Here is a 25,897-nt window from a genome sequence, read left to right on the forward strand (position 1 = left end):
TCTCTCTGACACACCTAACCCCACACACACACACACACACACACACACAACACACACACACACCCAACCACAGACAGACGCCCATAAACAATAACTCACACTCAGACATGATCTCTGACACCTTATTACAAAAAAATACATACTAACACTCTCAAACACAAACAGAGTAACACACAGTTGTTTATGTGAGAAGCTGGGGGTATGTTCACCATCAAGCTCTACAACAACTAAGAGTGCTATGGCTGATGAAACCCCGATAAGAGAGACAGAGTCGCAGAGAGACAGGGCCCACAGGCCTGTGGTTTCTCTTCAAATGCAGGGAGTGGCCTAAAGCCCCAGGGAGGTAGGTGTGTGTGTGTGTGTGTGTGTGTGTGTGTGTGTGTGTGCATGTGTGCAACAAACAGAAAGACTATATTGTAATTAGTCTCAGGAGGCGTACACATGCAGGTCAGTGATCCTCCGTCACCGACTATGTTCAGACACTGTGTGTGTGCATGAATGTCCACAGCTCCTGTGAATAGGTGAAGTGGCAGAGCTAAGAAATTAATGGCCCTTTTCTGTTGCACTTTGCTCTCAGGTACTTTCCTGTTTTTTAAAGCAGGAAACTAAGTCCAATTTTAGCCCCGGGGCATAGTTCCTGCTCTCAAAAAGTCCCTGCTCCTGAGACAGGACTTTATAATGGCCCAGCAACTATGACAAGATTATAGTCAAGCTAAACAAAACTTTGAACGAAACTCTGAAAGGACAAATTACTGAATTACTGTAGCTCAACTACCTGCATGCATCTGTAGAATCAATCAATCTGATTAGTAAAACAGGCTCCTGCCAAAAGACTCTCACATAATAAATGCAGATGACACACTGCTGTGCATTCAGAAAGTATTCAGACCCCCTCAATTTTATTCACATTTAGTTATGTTGCAGCTTTATGCTACAATCAATAGGAGGCACCTGAACTAATTTTCAAATAAAGGCTCTGAATAAAAATTCTGTTTTCGCTATTTCATTGTGGGGCATTGAGTGAAGACTGATGAAGGAAAAAAATAATTTACATAATTTTAGCATGAGGCTGCAACATAACAAAATGTGAGAAAAAGGTGAAGGGGTCTGAAGACTTTCTGAATGCACTGTGGCTGTTTGACCTCACCCAATATGCAGCATATCTTGCATCTCAGTTGCGTTAAGTGTCTGTGAGGAATGTTAGCTAACGTTACTGATTCTTGGAAGGAAAGTAACAGATACTGTACGTACTGGTCACTGCTGAAGCCTCAGGATGCTCTTAAAAATGCATAAATTAGACAAAACAGGAACTGGACTATAATAATCAATAATCAAATGAGTAAAATATGACAAAGTATTAAAAGACTCAGACTAAAACTAAATCAAAATCAGGAGCCAAAAGTGACATTGTGGCACAGGATGGAGCAACAAAACACAACACATGCAGAATTCATTCAGAATACATGGAAAAACTGTTGTTGCTGATATCAACATTAGCCATTAGCCAAGACAGAAACTTTCTTTAATGTCTTTTTAATGCTTCCTTGATGCCATGGAAAAATATAGGTCCTGACTTCTGTTCCTATTCGATGCAAAGAGCTCAAGCTTGAATGAATGTGAATAAGCTCTTGTGCATTTGACTATCAATTGGATGCACAACCACGACCAGTGTTGCTTCTACACATGGAGATGACAGAAAGGGACAAGAGTTGCAGACAGAACTGCTCGGTTAAATTATGCTCCCTGTGAACTTTGCTCTCAGACTTTTTATATTTGCTTGAACAAACACACACATTCAGAGGGGAATGTGTTGGGCGATCCACTGATAAAATATTCATACTGCATAAAAGGGGTCAGAGCAGAGAGCAGAGAGGACACACACATTTTTGGAAGCTTGTTACATAAAAAAGTGATGGCAGCCAGACTGTGTGTGTTTTTAAGAGTTAGAAATGCAGTGAAGCCCGAAGCACATACACACACACACACACACACAGACACATACACACAGACACACACCCCCACACACACACAAGGTAAATGATGCTCTCAGGGATAATTAAACAGGAAGTTTAAAAAAGGTCAAGCTGTGTGCCGTCTGCATTCTGTCATAGTTTATAGAGGCCTGTGGCCCCCATTTGATTCCTCCCATTTAGGAATGATAGAAGAAATGGTGCATGGCGTCATGTCTGATGCATCCATCTGCACCAACAGACCATTAATAGTGACAGAACCTTTAGCAGAGGGGTCTTGGTCAGGTCAGGGTCTCGTTTTCCAGCTCCTCACCTACTACACAGAGCTGTGCGTGTTGACCCTAGGCTAGGAACACAAATACTTTGTCCAAATGGGGTGATCAATATCCTTGCTGCGGTGCACGACAGTAAGTGATATAATGGTGTGGCCTGCAGTCCCGGATAATGACCTCAATCACAAATACATAGAAGTCAGTCAGACTGAGGGCTAAATAACAGTGTCCGAGTGCTTGTTTTTCACTTGAGTAGGTGTTTGCAAACATGTGGGAAACAGGTCAGAAATCAATAGTAAAAATATAATATGAAATCAGGGCTAAATAACAGTGTCCGAGTGCTTGTTTTTCACTTGAGTAGGTGTTTGCAAACATGTGGGAAACAGGTCAGAAATCAATAGTAAAAATATAATATGAAATCATCTATCCCATATTACATTTTGTGCACTTATTCCTGCAGGTTCAGAGTCTATGTCTGGGTATGAACTCTGCAGCCTGTACTATACATATATATATATATATATATAAAATAGTATGTATTCATATAAACAGCTACATGGTGAGTTTTTCCTAATTCAAAGGGGCGCTTCACTGATTTTACACATAAAGATTAATTTACTTATGCTACTCATACTGTGAAAACAGCTGTCATCTGTGGATCTGGAGGAATGGAGGAGTCTGGGAAAATAACCCCTGATGAGGTCAACAGTGTTATCACAGCTTGGGCATGAAGATTTTTTAATGGAGTGATTCATTAAAAAGTGGGGGCCTGTAGATTTTTACGAGGCAGGGAGCAGCTAACAAAAGCTACTACTGAGTTGGATGATGGGAAATGTAGGAGTCACTGCAGTATCCCTTTGGAAATCACAGCACTGTAACTACACATTTGAACTCTCACTATACAACACACACGTTACTTTAATGCTTGTGCGATTTTTTAAAATAAAATGATGCCACAAGATTTATAAGATTATGCTGTTATGGTTTTACAGTGACAGTGAGTAGAGGGAGTGTGTTGGTCACATGATTATCAGTGTTGATATCAAAAGGAATGAGACTTTTTAGGTTAAAAAGCAACTCACTCACATGACAAGTCAGTGACATGTAAACACAACACTATCTCTAAGATTCATATTGATTAAATGTTTTTCAAGCTGCATTTCTACAGGTCCGTCACGACGCAACAGCACAGAGGTACAAATTGAAACCTTAATTTTCATGTTGTCATCAATCCTTTCCTCCGGATGCATCAGATGAGGCTGATGTGACACGGACAGAATAGTCCGATGACGCACTGAACCAAAGAGCACACACGGTCCTGGAAGTGTGTGTGTGTGTGTGTCACAACGTTACATTAAGGGTGCAGAAACGGCCTGCAGGTCTCTGTGATGCAGTTTTAGGTGTTTACGATAGAGGAAGTGAGTACATGCATGTGTGCCTCTGCCATATGGGCAAGATCATTATGTAACAGCAGAGCTCTTCTGCACGATATCCCACATGTAGTGCATAATGAATGGTATGTCATATGCAGATGAATCATGCGGGGGCTGTGCCACTCTGTGAGGGCTTTCCCGTGTAACTGGCAAAAGCACTGCTAATGTTTGCTGTTAGTGCAACATTCTGTGTGTGTGTGTGTGTGTGTGTGTGTGTGAAAAGTACACAGCGCCCTGCTTTCCTAATTAGTGGTGATGTACAACCATGACAGCCTCCAAAGTCTATCAAACCAGCCAATGGGAAAGGAGAGAAAGAGAAGAGGAGGAGAGGAGGCAGAATGAGTAAACAAGCTCCATCGATCCTCTGATGGAGGAGAGAGATGGTGTTCAGCAGTGGGAGAGGCTGACAGGGGAAAGGAGGGAGTTGTGGGTGAAGATACATGTGAACGATGGAGTGAAGACGAGTGAAGGATGAGAAAAACAATACAGGCGACAGAGAAATAATAATAGTTCACAGAGTATACGTCTTTTTGTTGAACGGTCATGAAGAGATGACAAAAACTGAAAAGAGTAGAAAGAGTAGGAAGCTATTTCATTACCAAAACTGTTCCGTAACTAAAACAATACAAGGGTTTTTAATATGTGTATACACACATACACAAAATTCAATGGGAAAACATCCCCTGGGGAAAAAGGCACAAGCTTCACCCTTTAAAGGAATAATTATTTTGTTGGTTGTTTGGATGTTGGAGGAGGACTGGAAACACAGAATCTGTCCATCATGACTTGCCAGAAGTCTGAAACGCGAGCTACATTTCCTTGTTTGTAAACCACAGCTGACAGTGAAAGGACCCAGCATCTCAACTGTAGTAAGAGCAGAGCCACCACACAGCAGAGTGAACGCAGATCCCCCCCGCGTTATGTTTACATTACATTTAATGACATGTCATTTTGTTTGCTGATGTCTTGATGTTTTTCTTAAAAATGTGGACAATTAAAATTCCTGACTAAGTAACTAAAACCTTAAAGCTGCTTGTTTACAGTAAAACTGCACAGGGCACCTTTAAGGTACGGTCACTACACTTCACTCCTTCCAATATTCAGTCCTTGCTCTATTTTAAACTTGTCTGACTGTCAAATTCATGCCTGCGTTTCCTGGACTGGCCGGCTCAGATGGAATCACAAGTTGCAAGATGTAGTGTTTGGAAATACAGATGGCATTATTCAATATGACATCACTTTGGTTTGCATGATACTGCACTACCTGAATACAAACTGCTCTGTGTTTATCATCCACATACGTTCGCAGAGCGAAGTGAAAGCCAAGAACTAAATTCTTCAAATTCTCTTCAGAGTATATTTATTCAGAGCGAATGCACAGACTGTAATTCAAACAGTATATTTTTTAAACTATAGTTAAATCCGTGTTTACTCATACAAATGCAATGAATGGAAGCAGCACAGAAATGGAAAGGGAGAGATGTGTGTGTGTTGTGGATCAGTGAGTGCCTTCCTGATCTGCTCCTAACAGCCAGTGTGTCTTTGATGTTTGGCTCTATTCACAGAGCTCCACTTTAGGTAATGTTAATATGTGTGCCCTGTACGTACGTGTATGCGTGTATGTGTGTGTGTGTGTGTGTGTGTGTGTGTGTGTGTGTGTGTCATGCTGCTCTCACATCCACACAGTGCCTTGATGGAACTCACAGTGGGCCTGTTTGAGTGCAAAGTGAAAGGGCTAGTGTTTGACTGTGTGTGTGCGTGTGCGTGCGTGCGTGCGTGCGTGTGTGTGTGTGTATGTGTTTATGACACAGCTGTCTTCTAGTCCTAATAGAATTACACAGGGCTCTCAGGACATGTTTGTATAATTCAGCACTTGCTGTATCCCATTATTCTCATTATTGGCAGAGAGAGACAGACAGACAGACAGACAGACAGACAGGCAGGCAGACAGACAGGTAGCCATGTCCACACCCTCCTCCTTCCCCTGCTCGTTCTCTCCTCCCTCACCTCTTTTGGACACACAGCTTCGGTGGCTGAATGAATTCCCTCTATGTCCCCATGCTCTCGCCTACACACTCCGAAACACACAGACACAGTATTTCTTTGGGAACTATGCCCTATTGTTGCAGAACGAGGCTTTACGCATCGCAATGGAATGCAAAGCAGAACAGACACACACACACGCACAGAGACACACACACACACACACACACACACACACACACACACACGCACATGCACAAACACACGCACAGGTCAGAATCTAATCCCAAAACAAACACTGTCACACACAGGTAGTGGACACACACACACATCCACGGCTGGGACATGTCAGGGGGTATTCACTGCTGCAGCTTGGTCTGCTGGTCCAACACAATAGTGGATTCTATATGACAGAAAAAGTGATTCTCTGCTCTGTTACTCATGAACCTCACCATGAACTTTAGATGCTTCACATTCCTGCTGCCTGTTCACAGCTATTTGAGTTCTTTATTATATTTTCCATGAGCCACATCTCCATTTATACTCATTCAAATGTTACCAAGGTACTGAAGTCTGATACCAAGCCCTACATGTACATTCCACTAAGGTGTGCTATGCTGTGTCCTAGCACCACACCTGTTCGTGGCAGCCCTGCACATCCAGAATATGACTCTCACAGAGAACATCACACGCAACGCTGCTGCAGCTCCTTTTTCTCACACTGATAAGTTGATTTTTCGTTACTACAGCAGAGGCCAAAGCAGAGTCTTTCCTATCAGTTTGTTATCAGCTATCTGTCAGGGGTTAGTGTCGGGGTAAGAGCCATGGGGAATACAAGCTGTATCATGCAAAGATATCAACAAAATATAATTGAAAACTGTAATTTGCCCAAGTGCATTATCAAAATCGCAGAAGCTGCGATTTTTTGAAAAAGGTCAAATGTGTCACAACAGACTATAAATGAAGCATTATGGTGCTAAAGAAACGCCTCTACCTACAAATCATATTCTCCAGATGTAAGGGAACATGCTTGTTTGGTGCAGATCCCAGCAAAAATCGCATCATCATCATTTCTATATTTTTCTTCAGTGAATATAAAATGCAAAAATTACCATTCCCACTAAAATCATGACTCATTGCAATAATCGCAATACACATACATACATTTTTGCTCATCGTTCGGCCCTATCCACAGCGCAACTCATTTTCCACATTTCCACGTGGAGTTCAGAGGAACAAAGTGTAACATGCAGAATCCCTGACAACCTCTGAACAAGTGTCAAAGCAGCAGCACACGCCTCTTTCTGTCACAGAGCTGGAAAATATGCCGACCTGCTCACACATGTAACGTCAACCTAGCAGCTGACACTAATGATTATTCTGCTGTGAGTGTGGTCAAAGAGTAAGAAGAAGAATACAACCAAGAACCTGCTCAGTTGATTATTTCTGCACATACATTAATTTCAGTTTTTTCTTGTACCGACAGGAAGTGCAGCTTATCTCCTGGTCTGCAGTGTCTCTGCGCTTCACTGTCGTCTCATGTTTTTTTCAAGCATTTCCTTTGGCTGTGCTTTTCTTCGTATTTTGTGCTGCTGATGACATATGAGCTGGGTCCCTGGCGGATTCTTTGAATCAGGCATTAAGCTCGGATTACACCATTTCTGTTATGTCTTACCCCTCACAAAATGTCCAATGATGCACTGCTGCGTGTTTTAAGGCCTTTTCAATATTAAGTGCAGTTAAATTGAAAGATAATTCAGCCAAAATCAACAACAGATTTCCATTTTAAAGCTAATGAAAGAACTGAAAGTATAAACCAGCAGTGAATGTGAAAGGCTTGTATCGTTCACTCACACCGATTCTCTGCCTCCCCTCGTCTAAAACACACCTGACCATATCCCTCCATCTACCTATCCATCCATCCGTCCGTGTAACATCCATCTCTCCACCCTGCTGTATAATTCCCAGCAGGGCTGATTGGCAGTAGTAAAGCCCGGTTGCTGACACACTGGTCCAGCTGCTACCGTTGTGAGGGGGATTACAGCGACCGGTTCACTCTGTACCATCCCATTCTTCCTCTCTGCCCTCTATCCCTCCATCATTTCATTCATTCAATCTGCTGCTGTCACGCAATCTCAGACTCCACCCCTGCAGCTACACACACACACACACACACACACACACACACACACACACACACACACACACACACACAAATTACAAATCTATGTACGTGTTCACACAGACTAATGGAGACATCTGTGTTCGCTTGGCTTCGTATGAGAAGCGCGATCAGAGATCCTCATGACAAATCAACAAAGCATTTTAACGACTGATGGGTCGCTGTAACATTTCAATGAATTGATTATTGGATTTAACTGAAAGGAATCTGTCAAATAGTTTGTCATTTGTCACCCATTTGTATACTTTGTAGATTTACAAAGCCACACCTAATAATATTCATGATCTCTGCACACACTCTCTAAAGCAGAAACGTGACATTTGCAGAACTCTGACTCTGGATAACAAATCATTTGGGGATTACTCACTGGAGCTGATTGTTGCTTCAACATGTTCGTCTTTCACCCTGACACATTAAGTATAAAACATGTTAACACATGCTGAAGAATCTGATGAGTGTGTGTTTAATGTGAATTCAGACACTAAGTGGGTTTATGTGACGGTCAGAGGTCAGAATGTGTTGGTTCGAGGACACGATGACCTGAGAATACGTTATATCTAATGCCTGGTCACATCTGCATTTAAAATAGTGAAATTTTATTCGGATCAATCCACTTCAACAGCTTCAATCAGTGGATTCACTCTTAGGTTTACGTCATATTCGGTGAACTTTGACCTGCTGATTTGCACCTTTCACCATTTTGATGGTCCAAAATGAACGAAGCTGGGGCGTCGCACAGTGGGTTACGCAGGCGCTCCATATATAGAGGCTACAGTCCTCGCTGCAGCTGGCCCCCGGTTCGACTCCCGCTTCGGACGGCCCCTTCCCGCGTGTCATCCCCTCTCTCTGCCTCCCCATTTCCTGTCTTCTACTGTCCTGTCCATTAAAGGCACAAAAAGCCCCAAAAAATAATTAAATCAAAATGAACGAAGCTCTCATTGGCTCTGTCATATCATCCAGTTTTATTTAAAGTCCGCTGCCAGAGAATAAACCATTAACTCAATGTCCCATTAGTGGCTGAGCTAACAGTCTTGCTAACTGATAATTAGCAAAAAACATTTGCAAGCCTGTTAGCTCTGAGAGTTTTCTTGCTGCCTTCGATAGAACTTAATTGAATTAAATGATATACAATCCCCAAAAGCATGGCAGATGGGAGGATCCACACATTACAGAGAAGAGATAAAGAAGCCTGGGGAGCTATTAACTTACTAGCTATAGGATGTTCCTGGTTGGCTGGTGTGTTAGCGATTAAATCACCAGCTAACAATCCCTGACAGTAGACACCATGTCTCCAAGCTTCTAGAATCAAACATCTTTGTGTTTGATTTATCGCAGATAAATGTTGCAGTGCCACTTTCTTGTGTGACTGGGTTGTTGTATTGACATGATAACAGAAGGGAGTAGAGTTTTATTGACTTAACTGGACTGGATTTTATATTTTAAGCAGAAAGCATTCATCCAAAATCAGCTGGGTGCTGGTTCATTACCTTATTTATGAACATATAAGTTTGTTCATTTCATCTACCCAATGCTTGTTTACGATACAGCCGGTGAGTTGTAGGTCTAAGATACATACTAAAGTCTGATGAGGACAATTTATTTTATTTAATTAATCAATTTATAGGGCTGGGTATCAATGGCTTGTCATTTGATACCAAATTTGCTACCTAAAGAATAAATGAGTAAATCTCTTCAGCATCAGCGAGCCAATCAGCATGCGGCATGCTTGGACCAAGATCCAATAATGCTGGTGATTGGCTGTTTTTTCACTTGAACACGTTTGAGTGCATAAAAGTAAAACTTTAATTTGTACTGTAATGTGTATTGCAATTTTCTTTTTGTAAAAAATGGATTTAATGAAATTTGTATTAAAAAAAAAAGTATCGCTCAGAGTCGGTATCAAAGTCAAGGTATCGCTATCAGAACCAATATTGAAAATGTCTGAATGATACCGAGCCAAATGAATTTATAATTGTTATGATACTATTATTAAAGATTAATCTTAATTTATCAACAAACGCACCAAATATTTGCAGGTTCCATCTTCTCAGATGTCAGGATCTGCTGCTTTTCTCTGTTTCTTTAATGGGACATATATTCAGGTTTTGGACTGTTAGTCAGAAAAAAGGATTTGAAAAAGTCCCTTTGGGAAACTGAGCTAGACACAGACTCAACAGTTAATTGATTAATCGAAAAAAATAATCGTTAGTTGCAGCCGTAGATTGCTTTGCATTCCCTTAGCGGACAGACCTCTGCATTAGTCCACAACATGTAATGACTCCTATATGACTTCAGATCAAATCAATAACCGGTGATAAATAATTCACTAAATGAGAGAGCTGAGCTCGTTCTGTTTCTTCTCTCTGAACTTATACCTGATGGAAGTTATTTTTGGTATATCACTGCAACAATGACTGGTCATAACTTCACTCGGCCGTGAGTCTTAACAACAACAAGCCCACGCAGCATAAAGAGACAACAAATCACTTGACAACGAGCAGGACAAACTGCACAACCTGACGAGAACCATTTGAGGTTTGGACAGAAGTGAACAACTGGTGACGACCTGACCATTTGTTAAACTACAAGCTTGTCTGCCAACAGACCTGGCTGAACACTCAGAGCATAAATATATCTTTATTAATTGCACACTTCTGACAACAGAGGAGAAAAGACCAAAGGAACTGTTTGAGCTTTAACTGATGCTTTGGTGGGAAAATCTGCTCATCAAGTTCAGGGAATGAAAACTTCTGTAAAACAGTTCGACTCCCAGGTTTTTACAGCCTTATTGATCTTACTTAACAACATAAAATGATTCACAGATCCACTGTAGAGTCACTGCTGATGGAAAGCATTACTGGCATCACTGGAGCTAATTACCACTGTGTTGCTGAGTATTGATCACTTCTGATTATAAATGCTTTTCCCGGATCGAGCTGCCCTGTGCACATGCTCTCACGGATCACATGTCAGCCAGTCCTATACAGTTAACCTTCAGTGACCTCAGTAAGAACACAGCTGATCATCTGTCTAACAGGCCTGAACACAACATGTGGTTAGATTTCCTATTTTTCACATACACAGCATGGAAAATAAATCAAAATAATCAAATAATAATCATTCACTTGAACAGTGGACTTATAAATAAATAATAATGTTATCCATAATCATATCACCACTGAACATTGATAAATGATATTACTGAGTACTTGTCCAACCTCTCATGTTGTCTTGCCACTGATGCTTCAAGAAGGAGTTTAGACGTTTTAGAGACTCAACACTGAATCGAGAAAATAATCAGCAGATTAATCGATATTAAAAATAATTGTTAGTTGCAGTTGGTCGGAATGTGACCCACCTGTGGGAAGCTTTAGCCTTCGTAGTGCTACTTCAGGTGTGTTTTGGTCGTGTACCGGCCTCAGTCTTTACACAACCTTAACAAATTAGACATTGTTTGGAAGCTCTAAGTCTCCCGATTCTACCTGTGCAAAGCATTTTACCATCTCCATCTCACTGCAGCTGTTGACCCAGACTTGGTTCAGACTTGTGACAAATAGGCAATAAAACTTAAATGTCTACACTCTTTATAGACCAAATAACTAACTGATTAATCAAGAGCATAATCAACAGATTCATTGATAATAAAAATTACTTTTGCAGGCGAACTCCCAAACTCTTATTTTTCATTCTATAAACAAATAATTCATGTGCGCACCATGTTTCCCTCTGAGGGAGACGCTCTGAAAGTGTGTGTCCATTCAGTCTAATGAGCAGACAGCAGCTGTGGAGTCACTAAATGGGATGATGTCTGAAAATGATTCATGAATTATTCATGAACTGCTGAAGAAAACCTGTCCTGTCAAAAAAAAGAAAAGTGAACTTACAACTTATTATGTTCATGAGTAGCTTATAGGTAAAACTGTGGGAGCATTATTATGTAAGGATAATAATGTGGTCTCAGACTAAACTGCTCACACATGGATGATGGATTTCCTCTGCTTCCTGACTCCTAGACAGAGGAGGGATGAAGCAGCCTGGTGACCTTGAAGAGAGGATCCTGCTATAGTCAGGACAGCCCCGATGGGGAGATCAGCTTTCCTGCACTCCAGTTTAAACCCCGACTCCTCCCTGACTTGTGAAACACGCCTCAACATACAAGGTCACATGATTACAGAAGGACCTTCTCAGTATTTGAAGATGATTCGTGATGCTCAGGGACGATGAGCAGACGGGAGGAGAGAGTGTGGGTGGGGAGCAAAAAGACCAGATCAGATCCAGTCCAATGACATTCCACAGGCTGTGAGGAATTCAGGATCTCTGAGTCAGAAACTCTAGGAACCTGTCTGTTCATTTAAATACTTCCTCCCTTCCTTCCTTCCTTCTCCTCCTACTATGGTGTTTGCTTCCTGACTCAGCCCTTCCTTCCATTATTCATTCCTCTTTCCTATTCCTCTAAACTTTTTCACATCAAGGACCCTAAACTCACACAAATGAATTAAGAATCCTCAGAAATAATGATGTCACATAAACTGTGAGGTCATCAGTGACATCAGACGGCATCACCTGAATATTCAACTATGTTTCGTAGCAGATTTTCTTTTCTTCTTTTTTTTTTAAATTTCATTTTTCCTTTTATTTTATTTTATTTTATTTTGAAAGCTCTAGGGGTCCAGTGATGTCATCTAAATCAATGGTCACACAAATTAGACCACGAACCTCCATCTGATCAGATTTTTGCTTTTAGACGTTTTAGAACGTAAAGTGTTTGAAACCCATGACAAAAACATTCCCACATTCTGTCACTGTGTTACTGATGGATGAATTATAGTGAAAATAAATTATTCGTTTTGTGTGGGATCTCCACTGTCTGAACAAATTTTTTCTTTTTTTTTTTTATTTCCCTACTTGGGGCTTCCTGGAAGGGAAATGACCATGACTGCTCAGATTATTTATCTAAAGAGAACACCATCCAAAAAAGGAAAAAAAAAGAAAAAAAAAGACCATTAATAATATTTTCCCAAAGAAAAATTAAAACCAGGATACAAACATCTGGTCTGTGTCATCTTCCTGCATATGATCATCCTGCTGAAATACTGTGATACGGAAGACGAAACTGTGAACAACCCAGTGATTATGCAGATTTAAAACACATTTTTTCCTCATCATACATGAGCAGTGATAGAGTATAAATATAAAGATCCATGAACAATAGACTTTTTAGTGAAAAGAGCATTTTTATGAAAGACTTTCATTGACTTTCATTCTACCTTATATGAACTGCTTCACTGTGGAACATTATTATCACATTATTATCGCGCTAATTTCCTCCTTCATGACACCAGTTTAATTCACCTGTTCACATTTTATAAAGGTTTAAATTTACGTATAATTGAGGGCGTGGCCTCTTTGAATGACAGGTGAGTGAGTGTATGCTTGCCTCAAACCAGCACACACCAAAGTGTTTGCTCCACACGTGCACCACCTCTTTGCCCATTTTTGGATCAGCCAGGAGTTAGGGGCGGAGTCAAACACTGCCAAGATGGCGATGGTGGACGAGCTCACTCTGAGCTTCTAAACTGCTCTTTAGAATACTGTGGGAGACCTCACAGAGCTACGTCCACCTTTATCTACTGTCTATGGTAATCACCTAAAGACAGTAAATATGAATTACTTCTAAACTAAATACTGTAGTTCAAGACTGCATGCTGTGCCTCTTGTGGCTCCACACGCTTGGTCAGTATAAATATCAATCTACACTCATGCACAAAATTATTCTGAAAACATGTTTGATCCGACAGTCTGACTGCTGCTGCACGGACACTAAAGTTCAAAGACTTTCGCCACAAGAATGACCTTCTGCTGCAAATGTCATTGGAGCCGAATACAGCTACAGGGTTCAAGGCTGTATTGTCGTTCACTTTTGGTTTCTAGCGGCAACCAAAAGACCAACCATTACACCAACTCTACAACTGTGCTCCATCCACTAAACTTTTACACGTTAATGTCCAACATGAGATTCTGGCAAACATGCTGAATTGTCCATTTTTTCCTTTGTTACATTGCTGGACATTTTGGTCAAAATACAGCTTTACTGAATTTCATGCAAACACAGGTTCTGTTGACTTTTGTCCACTTACAATCAGCAACATCGTACTGTCAATGTTAAACCAGCCGGCAAGATTCAGCCGGCTATTGTTAAGTCTGATTTGACTTTTGCAGAGTAGACAGAACACTTCAGGTTCTTTCCCCAAAATCCAAAACTATCCACAACTATAAAAGTACTGAGAGTGGTATTTGATATTGGCAAGAAGCTGCTGAGCATTAAAGTGGGCCTGCTCAGGAAACACTGGTAAAAGTTCAGCACAATGAGACAGTTGTGCTGTAGCAGAGTGTGAAGAGCTGAGCTGGCGTATTTATAAAATAGTAAGGGGATAAAACAGATGGTCGTCTTTTTTTGGCGTTTTCACCGGTGGAGTGGCACCTCCTGCTGCAGGATTTATGGCTGAAGTAAATGCTTTTCAAGATCTCAACAGGAGTTTCAACAGCTCAAGCTTCTGAGTTTGCATCCAAAGTAACACAACTGCCTCCACCTTACAGAGCCACACTGGACAGAGGACGAAAAAGACGCAGCGCCATAAAACTGCACTTCCTGCTCGGAAAACGTATGGGCAAATGAAATCTACGTAGCTGTGTGCTTCACTTAACACGAACAAACACTGGGCTGTCACAGTTATATGAGCTGATATATGTATCCTTCAAAATAAGAGCCTCTGGTACAAAGACCTTTCCACTTTGACAAATGTTTCTGAAGACATAGAGAAGACAGAACTCACTCTCTGTTCTTGCACAGCTTTGTGTTTTCTCTCTAAAGACAGCAGGGCGGCTGAGAGACACCCAGTCAAAGGCAAACACAAATTTCAGGTGAAATTTCAGCAAAACACTCTTTCATCTCTGTAAATCGTGATGCAGAGATATTGTAGCTGTTCACTTCACCAGCTCAGGAAGAAGTCAGTACGACACTGACTGACCCCTCTGACCTGTTTGATAACTGTCCACCCCTCAGGCCTTATACCTGATCACTTTGGCTGGCTTACAGCAACAAGCGACGGGACATTTAAGGGATGTGATTGGATCATGTCCATAATGAATTCAGGGCATTAGATCAGTCCCACCTCTTATTTCCCACTCAGTAATCTGGCTGTGGAGGATTGGAGAGTAATCTGGATAGAAGAAGGGAGACAGGGAGGGAGGGAGGAAGAGAGGGAGAGGAACAATCCTCTCTGCTTTGATTCCTCTTTATATCATCAATTTCTGTGGCAAAATCTACCATAATGTTCCAGTGCAGGTGTCAACAGTCATTAACACGAAGCAGAGAGAAAGTCTGTAAATCAATATTCTTCAATCAATGTGGAAAACCTACAGAAACAGATCTCTACTGACAGTAGAGAAGTTTTTTGGGTAGCATTTAAGGCTGGATGATAATCTATAACATTAAGAAGAATCATGCGTTTGGGTTGATACAATCTAATCATGTTGTCCAAATTAATAATTCTGTGCTGGAATTAAAAACTCAAAACCTCATTGTTCAAAGTTTTGTCCAATACATAAAATTTTGTTTTGTTTCATGCAATCAATATCAAAACAGAACAGAATTTACTTGGTTGATTCAAGCAATCTCCATCATAACTGACTCATGTACAACTACGCAAACATCATCCAATGATGAAGACTGACATACAAATATTACAAATATAATCTAAGAGAAAATCCAATTCAACAGCTAAACCAAAAAAATTATAGAGATAATATGATCAGTTTTGACTGACATGGTCACGAATGTATTAATTCAACTCTATGTTTATTACTGAGGTTGTAGTTTGTGACGGTGTTGTACTGGACTCCATCATATTGAGATCTTTATATTCTGACCTCCTCATGTTTATAACTGCAAACAACAACAACATACAGTTAGATTAATACCTCTCTGACAGTGTCAATCAAAACTTCTCTTTGTAAAGACAGAATTTATGGGACAGTTCATGTGTTGGATTGCGTAATATTTACAGGTTTACAAGTGTATAACAGTATTTCAACAATATGACCCCACCCAAGTATCAACGCCACATATTTACACATGGTTGCAGCTACACAGAGGGAACTGAGAAGAGTGAATGAGTGAAGGGTTTATCTTTGTGTATCAACAACATCACAAGCTGCCGATGATGAGATATCAGCTAAAACAACAGTGACTGTAGATAAGAGGAAATGATCTCTGTGGCTCGTCAGCTTTGATTTGTCACCAGCAACTGTCTGCTACTGACCAGTAATGCTGATGTCATTATACTGTCGAGTATCCATGGAGGTCAACACCTCACTGCACCAGCTATGTAATCTAAACATAGTGCAACACAAGTAACAGACACTGTAAATGAATGGACAGGTCTCTCACACACACACACACACACACACACACACACACACACACACACACACACACACACACACACACACACAGAGAGAGAGAGACTCGAGCTAGCTTGCATAACTTTCCTCCTGTCTGCTGTGACAGTGCGCACTCATGCTGCCTCAAGTACTGTTGGGCATAACGGAACCACCGTGTTCAGCTGCACGTGAACGACCCACCTTTGTGGTGAATATGACGGGGGGAGAGAAAGTTGGCACTGCTGCGTTCACGACAGCTGAAAATCAGAAGTGTATGGCTGACGGTTCATAAAAAGGGAAAGCAGTCTACATTGCTACTGCGCACTCGGCCCGCTCCTTCTAAAATAAAGTAAGAGTTTCCGAGGAGCACCTGAAGGCAGCATCATCCTACACCAGTGCACCGTCGCTGTGATGTGTGCTGTGAGATCACTCATCCAAAATCACCGTCATTTCACTGCTACGAAGCGTCCGGCTGCTTCCGCACTCACCCCGCTCCCCCTGCGGACAGCTCACCTTCACCCACACTGAGAAACAAACACCGTGTTCGTATAGGAGCCGGACTCACCGTTAGTTGTCTGCTTTTTGACAGTTTGTCGGGAGTCTCCGAGCGTCGCTGTCACCGCTACGATCCGCCCACCCAACAGTGCAACTCCGCTGGCTGCAAACTAACGTGCTCCTCCCCGCAAAAAACCCTGCACCAATCACAAATCGAGGGCGCTGAATGGCTCTTGTTTTATCCAGTTAGATTCGAGATAACTTCTGAGCGACAGGGATATTGGCCAATCGTAGCGTTCAAATCCTGCGCAGGCCCTTCGTCGTCACTACGTGCACTTTTGACAGACACCTTGTACGTACAATGGAGAAGTTTGACTCCTTTTACGGGACGGTGCCGGTCCAATCGCCGGGGGGGACGCGCTCTGGATACGGCCATGGCACAGGAAAACGCCCTGATACCGCCTAGATCACTGAAATGTCACCGGGATGACAGCGTTTACGGTTTAAAGACGAGACTCCAGCCGGAAAGAATAAATCATCCAGTACCTTCACGTGTGTTACACATGGACCAGGTATAAATAAATAAATGCACTGCGATCATCAATCTGTGTTTGTCTAGGAATAAAATGAAGTGTGTGTCGCTTCTTCTGATATAAACATATAAAACAAATCATAATAAAGTTTGTGAATGTGATTATAAGTATGATTATGAACAAATGCAGGTGATTTACTGCACATACAGATTATTTACTATATTTACTATAGATTATTTAGTATAACTAATACAGTGAACAGATCCCTGTGTCTCAGTCTCACACTTCAGTCGCCAACCTCCCCCCCCACTGATGGTGAATTTCCCAATAAAGGACATTGGAGGGAAAGAATAATAAAAAGCTTTAATTTCAAAATAGTTCGATATGACATAATTTAGGTTTATAGTGACACCTTGTGGCAACAGCGGCAAACAGCATTTACAGCCTACAGGTTCTGTGTGTCCCTTTCTGCTTGCTGGATTTGCATTTGCGTAGTGTAGTGTGGTATATGATGCATGGAAAATATACTTTATGGCATGGCTGTGTCTTAGGGCTGAAAATTGTTTTTTGTTGCAGCTGGACGGATATCCTTGTTCTCATTATTTTTACTGAATCCCTGCTGCAGTGGGATTACCAAAAGGACACAGGCACACAAACAGGGGCCTAAGCGGCTCAGGGGCCCCATGGCTAGAGCACAGACTGTATATAAAAAAGGGCTAGAGCGTTTGTTTAAAGTGATTGTTTGAACTGTTTGTCTGAAAGTCAGAGGGCTCGGTCAAAAGCAGGGAGATCCCAGTGGCGTTGTTTTGCTTCCGAACCTTTAGGTTGAGTAAATGCCAACACACAGTCTGAGCTAATATTCTTTAAAGTTGACTTGACTTGACCGCCATGCAGAAATATCATATTAAGATGAATTGTTTAATGTGGTAATTGTATGAGTTTTAAAAGTCCAGTATGGATTTACGCCACAGGAAAATTATGGCTCTTTTCTCATTAAAAAAACAAAAACATGAAAAATGTTTCTTTCAGACAACAGTCCCATTAAATATCACGAGAATCAGTCAGTAATCAGTTTGCTTTCAAAGACGTTTATTGAAAGAAATATTTTGAAATTTTATAAAGTTCAACCATTGATAATGCTATCACACAATCAGAACCTAGAGCTTCACCATTTCCCCGTCTACCTTTCTTCAACATTTGATATGAATAATGTATAATGAGCTTCTAGAGCTGCTCCATCAGACAGCCCAGTGTTATAAATCAATGGGGTATAACTCACTATTCCAGGTTCTGCCATAGAGAATACACTTATAAAAAGATTGACTATTTTCAAGACATTTGTGAGAGGTTTCTGGGGACATCACAGAACTCAGTGCTTTTCAGCACAATGTGTTAAACCTTTAACACCCCCTGCAGTGAAAAGACCGTGGGATTTGGTCCCAAACTGCACTCACGTGCTGAGAATAGTCATTCTTCAGAGTGTAGCTGGGCAAAAGCAGAATGTATAATATTTTAGAGGCGCTTGATTTAACTTCTGAGGAACCCAAATAAGGTAAATCAAGTGCTCTTTGATATCTGGGCAACAGTTCATAGTTCTGCTCAGGACTGCCACACATGCATCTTCCTATTACAGTGGTTCGCAACCAAAGATACAAATATACAATATAATATTGTATCATCTAGGATCTCTATATTTGCAGCTATTCAGTACCCATCTCTTCCATGACCTGGAAGTAGTATTATATATATATATATATATTTATATATATAAATTTGACTCTCCCGTAACCCGGAAGAATTCAGTGTTTCACTCTACACACAGTTTGCAAGCATACAGCGAAAATCAGCTGCTTTGCACGTCAAAAACTTCTCATTGCTGGATGATTTTCAGTGCAGCATGCAAGTAAAAATGTGCACTATATTAAAAGTCTTTAGCTTCATCATCCTCATCACTTATAATCATCCTCACCATCATCATCATATCCATTTTCAGCTTTATCAACATCTTTTTTTTTCAATAAGGTGATTATTTTAATAAGAAATTAGAGCAGACTTTAATTTTGTATTTATTATATTTTCCTCTATAGTATTCTGCATTTCAAAGCATGCCAAAGAAATGTTTCAGTTTCTGCATAGTGCTGGCTATACGAGTGCCAAAGAGTTTGATTCCTTTACAAGTAGTAGAAGTTGGTATGTACAGGCAAGGAGTGACAGCAGATCCAGTGTTGTGTAAACGGTACCAAACCCCCCCCCCCCTCCCCAAGTGCTCAAAATATCTACAAATACAGAACCCGAGTCAGTCGGGACTCATAGAAAGTTGAATAGAGCTGAAAAAAGCTCAGTATGGAAGAGCCATTAAGGGAGGTGTGTGTGTGTGTGTGTGTGTGTGTGTGTGTGTGTGTGTGTGTGCAGGTGTGTGTGTGTGTGCAGGTGTGAGTGTAAGCAGAGTTTTTATGTCTGTATGTGTGTGTCAAAATTCAAAGGGGAAAAGTAATCTAGCCTCCTTAAACACCCCCCCTCCCCCTCCCACTCCCCCTGCCCCTCCCATGGATTTTTTAAATTATTTTTATTTTTTTCAAAGTGCACCCTCTACTGTTATAATATGCACTATGCATTACATAAATGTATTCTCTAGCATTGAATATTCCACTACGGTGTACTGTCACATACAAGGTCAAAGAAGAAGAGTCGGCGACAACCACATTCTAGTTTTGAGGTCATAGTTCTGAATGTAAAGATACAGTTCAGGCCACTAGGTGACTGTTATTGAACACCAACAAAAAGAAACACTGGCTACAGTACGTGAGATGGTGAAGAGATAATCAGTACCTCAGCACTGCAACTGTTTCATGTAACACCAGCGTCACTGTGTGTTTACTGGATATTTGTAGTCGAGAGTGTTTTTATTACGGGACCTTGTTCCTGGTGACGACGGCAGGGACTGCTGGTGAAAATTAACTGATAGTGATGTGTGTAAGTGAAGTAAACCAAAATAAAACACAACAACAAGCAGGCAGGGTTTAGTCGTGACAGGAACTAAGTAGATTTGGTCAGTGCCAGCTTATCAGCTTTGGACGTCCACGATGAATTCGCTCACATTTTAACTGCAGAACGATGAAACCAGGGATTCTAGGGACTCGTAACCACATTCAAACAACAGCACAGTAAACATGCTGAATCACCGTTCATCTGATTCACCCTCACCTTAACAATAACTGTCAGGTCTTTCAATCTATGACCACTAAGTGACTGTCAAAATATCACATAGAATCCAGCTGCGTTTACAACTTCAGTTTAAGTCAGATCATAGATTTCAGATAACATTAATGTTTTTTTTTTTTTTTTTTACTTAAATACATGAATTTAAAATGGTTCCAATGATCATTTGTTACAGCGTTCATTTGCTTTGGTTCAATACTAAAGTGCCCCTTTACAAAGCGTGACATGAGCTGTGTGCATACAACCACAAAGTCCAATTACTGCACAGGCAAAGACACTGACGATGACGATGGGGTTCATTCTCCAATGTCTGCATTCGGGAATTGATAAGTTTGATCAGAGTTATTAATAATGATTACAGTAATAATGTATACTGCCCATCGAGCACTTATACCCATAAATATTGAATAAATATTAAGTGTAAATGTCAGGATTATGAACAAAGGAACGTGGGAACATGATTACACAGCAAACCTTACTCCACCAAACGAGCTGTTCATTAACACAGAGTGAGAAATCATAGTAGGTACAATTCACAGACAAACTAAATAATCCAACAACCAAATAAATAAATTAAATAGCTTAGACCAACAAGCAGCAAAATACAATCTTCACAATTCTGCATTAAAGGGGAATTCCACCAAAATAAAGGTTCAGGATGTTGCTCCTTCTCTTTCTGATTGGTTGGTTTTGAGTTCTGAGACGAAGGAAAATGAACCCCATGGCATCAATAACACGTTCCTGAGTCTTTATTAAACATCTGCACTAAAAATAAAATAAAGTGCTAAAACATTAATGGATGTGGTTAAGCTGCTACAAGTCTTAACTGTTTAAGGGACTATTGTACTTCAACAGGCGTTCCCTCCTCTGTCATGACTCTTCGGTGCGTGGTACAGGAAAGGGTCAATTTGTACAATTTTGTTTCAGGGAAGACAATTTGAAGATGGCATAGGTTTTTTTTAAATATTTTCCTTCATCTTGAGAACTCAAAACTAAAAAAAGAATCTGTGGAAGTTTGCCATTTATGCAGAAAAACACCCTCCACTGTCTGGGGGGCATCATTGCACCTGCTCCTGTTATTACTCTGTACATTTCCACCTGTCCTGAGGTATCTAGGGGAACTCTACACTGTGCAACTTCACCTTCTTAACAGTGGCAGCACCTTGGAGCACCACCACCTTTTGAAATGTGTGCATCACCTTGCTATGAATCCAAGGGGGAATGCTCTCTCTAAATGCATGGGATGGTCATGCACCTTTTTAATATTGAAATATTAAATCAAAAATTAATTCCAGGACCTTTTTTTTCATATGAAGTAATTCTTATTTTACAAAGAATCCTATTCTCCTCATACTATTTAATTCAAAAGGAACCAACCTCATCTCCATCCTCTCACTGACCAGTTCCATTAGGGCTGAAGTCAAAGGAGCATTTATAAACAAAGCAAATCATATCATTCACTACTAAGTTAATAACCAGTAGCAGTCAGACCCAAAACAATTTCTGCACTATGCAAAATAAAACCTGAGCATCGACAACTTTTTGGAAATTCACAACAAAATTCTTATTAAACAATTTTAGACGTAATCACCCTCTGTGTGTGAGAATCTTCACACCTCAGGATCTGTGTTAGTGACAGTTCATGACAGACATCAGACATGCATCTGTGGGAAATGACTATACAATTAAAATGAAATGATTAAAGTGAAGTATTCCCAGATGTGGTGCTGTAGTGTTGACCTTGTGTATTTTTAAACCTACATTGTAAAGGGTTTTTTTTTGTTCTGTCTAGGTTCAGAACACAAACACTGAATCTGTCATTTGCCTGTTTAAACAAGCCGTTCAAATCAGTTCATGGGCAAAAATAAATCAAACCAAAACATTAGAAATACGGTGACCTTCTACAGTGAGTGAAGCGAATGTACTGTGCCATGCTCTGCAGACTCAAAGACAATACGAGGACAAACACACATAAAAAGCTTCTGGACCTGAACGTATCACACGCATAATAATAATTAAAGCGCACTCACTCATCTCTTCTTGCCAGTGTTTGCATATTGTACTGTACATAGAATAATGGCGCATTCGGCTGGTCATCGTAAACTGGCAAACTTGTATATTTACGTATAACATGACAAATTGTGTACAAGGTAAAAGCATTCCGGGTGCTTGCTCAGGTGAGAAAACGTAAGGACCAATGAAATCTGAGGTAGCAAATTCAACTATGAAAAACTATTTTTCCTTCATGCATGTGCTTCGACTCCGTTTTAGAAATCAAAGCAGCCAGTATCATGTCGCTGCCGACTTCATCACCTCAGATAAGAACACACAACTTCTCTGCTTCTCTAAAAAGTCACAACTCATAGCTCATGAAATTAGGAAGCTGGGATTTCCTGCTTGGTTAAATATTTAGTCAGCTGTTTGGTGCACTGTTCTCATGGTAAACCTGTAAGTTTGCCAGTTTACCTGTTTGTGACACGGCCTGAGCATGCCATATGTTCTTCACTCACTAGCAAATCTGTACGTTTATGATAGGGCAGCTGATATGTTGATCGAGGAAATTCATGGCTTTTAACCCTCCAGTTCCCACCCCTGAGGTGCAAACCAGCCAATCCAGTGTGCTCTTGGGAAGGGGGGGGGGGGGGGGTAGCTCCACCTCTCGGGGCAGGACATCAGGGGGGAGGAACCAATGACAGCAGGTTTCCTGTTAGGCCAGCTAACACTACAATTTACCAACCAGTTTGTGAGTTTATCGGAAGCGCCACGGACATATAGAATAGAATAATCATTATATCAGTAGGATTTTCAGTGCAAGACGTAATGGCTACTTTTTCGTCATTATTCTGTCCGATGTTGTCTTTGCTTGTTCTTGTCAGTCATCCAACACTGGATACAGCAGTAAAGGGATTCTTCTACAGGTCAGCAGTCGTTAAGCGTGTAAAGTCGAGTCACCCTCAGTGGACGACCGAGAGGTCCAGACCAGACGGATCTGGGTCGACCCGGACAGTGTTCGTTAAGAGGCAGAGCTTCTCTCTGCTCTGTCTGTGGTTTTGGTTAAAGGTTGTGTTGTTGTGGAGTTCAGAAAGCTCCAGCTGTTTGATGAGGGGGGAGAAAGGCCTCAACTCTTTCCGTGACCGCCCCCTTGGCTTCACTCGCTCTGAGCTGTGTGTCCTTACTAGAGAGGTGGATGGTGAAGATACAGTAGCTGGGTGCCCTAAAGGGTTTTGGTGGAGGTACAGCAGGTGCCTCCTGATCTCCAAAGTGTCTCGTGGACCGGATGAACCAGGAGAAACTGCAGGATAAAATATCACACTCATTCATTCTCGCTCTGTATCCCTCCCCCTATCTCACTCTCCTCCCCCTTCACCTCTTCCTTAGCTCCCCCCTGGGTCGGAGCTGTGTCTTTGTGGTGTCCGTGAGTCCAGAGGTGTCTGTGGTTCTTGGAGGGACAGCCTCCTTTGAGTTTCAGGATCCAGGGGAGACACTCCTGTTCCAGCTGTTGGCGCAACCCCAGCCACCTTACTGACCTCTGAACCAAAGTCTAACCCTGCTCCTAGGCTTGAGCCCGGTGCTGCCCCACTCCCTAACTCCAACCCTAACCCTGTCCCAACTACTGGCCCTGAAAGAACCCCAGCCCCGGTCCCCAGTCCCAGCTCCAGCTCCAGATGCTGCCCCAGGCTGTCCAGTCTAGAGGGGGCGAGCTGAGCCTGGCTGGTGTTGATCAAAGAAGAGTCCTGGGCCTGCAGAGAGTCAAGAGGCTTGGCTGGGAACTCCTGAAAGTCCTGGCCATCCATCAAGATCTGCAGGGAAAGAAACTGAGAGGTCAGAGTGAGCGACTACTCTGATGCTCTTTCTTCTAATCACTATTCCCAAAGTAAAATGTCGTACATGAAAAGTCCTCTGTTGTCCTCTGTGCTTCACAAGAATATAATAAAAACTGTCACCACCTGTTACTGTGAAACTGCTGTTTAAGATGTAAATGAATTTCTTTGAGGTCCAGGTCTCAGATCGTTCAGAATTTGTATAAACTAGCATGACGAACATATACAAAGACAAACATTTTAAAAAATTGCAAAAATGTCTTTAATTTGTACATTTTTCTCAGAGAATACATATTTTACAATTCCACAATAAATCATTGTTGTATAATTAATCACTAGATAAGCTGTGCTTCGTTTTATTACGTCTACAATTCAGTGTTTCTAATTTATAATCACTGGAGACCAATGACAGCATTCAGTCAGCCAAACCTGAGCTCCACAGAACCCAGAGCAATCATTTTATTACTTCATGTGATTCACCTGTGATAAAGAAGCCAGGGTGTCTGTCTCCACAGGTGTAACAGGCTGAACCAGCCTCTCTCCTGGACCTGGTCCTGGACTGGGACCAGGGTAAGGCGAGGCCTGCAGAGGAGACATCTTATTTGTCTGCACAAAGTGGAGCCTTTTGTTTTACATGTTCTGAGTCCGTCTCTAATAATAATACAGAACTTCATCCTCCCTCCTGCTGATTCAGAGTCGTGGTCCTGCTCAGTGACAGATGCTTGCTGTCACAAGGACTTGAACCCCTGTGACAGCAAGCACAATGCCTCTACGTCCATACCCCGTGTGTGTGTGTGTGTGTGTGTGTGTGTGTGTGTGTGTGTGTATAAGCTTGTTATTACCTGAGGTGGTGTGGAGACGGCGCTGTAGGCCGGAGGAACCAGAGCCATCTGTCTCTGCAGCAGTTGCATGATCGCTCCGATGTCCGTTGACATGCGACTCTCCAACCTGCAGAGCATGAAGTAGATGATCGACTGTTTATTACAAGATGGAAGAGACTAATTGTTGACGGTCTAATTTAGTCCATCATTAATATCAGTTACCAGCAGACCAAACACTAAGTCACCATGTCCTCAAATCTCGACTATTAATTGTCAAATGTCACCATAACTGTTGGTATGACCACAACACTCAAGATTACTAATAACATCTGTATCTGCATATTATCTTATCCAAAACATTCCACTTCTTACAAAGACTTTCAATTCTAATTATTATTCTCTTCCTGCGGTTATTCTGTCATTTTTGCTGCTGTAAAAATCTATTTTCCCCACAGGAGTCAACAAAGTTTTAGTTGGTCTTTTTAGTAGTCTTGGTCCATAGTCACACTTTAAAAAATAGATAAATGTGTGGTATACACATATAGGAGGTATAAGTCTGCTGGGTCCTATCTGAGGCTCACATACAGCTCATTCTGCTGATTTCCTAGACTCGACCTTGTGACGGCCAACAGAGACTTTACCATATCCACATTTCCTCACAGGCCTTGAGTCTGCTCACACATCCTATCCAGCAGAGGCATCCAGTCAATTATGCTTTACAACTCT

At 41.4% G+C, this 25,897-nt stretch overlaps 2 protein-coding genes across 2 annotated transcripts in view; both read right to left on the reverse strand.

Annotated features, from left to right (window-relative positions):
• The window catches only part of LOC111657038 (uncharacterized), a 115,246-nt gene extending 98,316 nt beyond the window's left edge, over window positions 1–16,930 (reverse strand). Inside the window, 1 exon segment of the mRNA XM_087174744.1 lies at window positions 16,848–16,930. The gene's annotated coding sequence lies outside the window, so the exon portion shown is untranslated.
• A 4,080-nt stretch (window positions 16,931–21,010) lies between these two features.
• kcnh2b (potassium voltage-gated channel, subfamily H (eag-related), member 2b) overlaps window positions 21,011–25,897 on the reverse strand; it is a 96,421-nt gene continuing 91,534 nt past the window's right edge. Inside the window, exons 18-20 of the mRNA XM_087174745.1 lie at window positions 25,193–25,298; window positions 24,831–24,932; window positions 21,011–24,329 (exon numbers count right to left, since the gene is read on the reverse strand). Of these exons, the coding sequence (XP_087030871.1) occupies window positions 23,904–24,329; window positions 24,831–24,932; window positions 25,193–25,298 (634 nt within the window). The 3' untranslated portion in view covers window positions 21,011–23,903. The remainder of the gene's footprint in view (window positions 24,330–24,830; window positions 24,933–25,192; window positions 25,299–25,897) is intronic.

Source organism: Seriola lalandi, unplaced genomic scaffold, assembly GCF_002814215.2.
Source record: "Seriola lalandi dorsalis isolate HSWRI2012SDOR001 ecotype SW California unplaced genomic scaffold, Sedor1 jcf7180002054378, whole genome shotgun sequence".
Taxonomy (NCBI): Eukaryota; Metazoa; Chordata; class Actinopteri; order Carangiformes; family Carangidae; genus Seriola; species Seriola lalandi.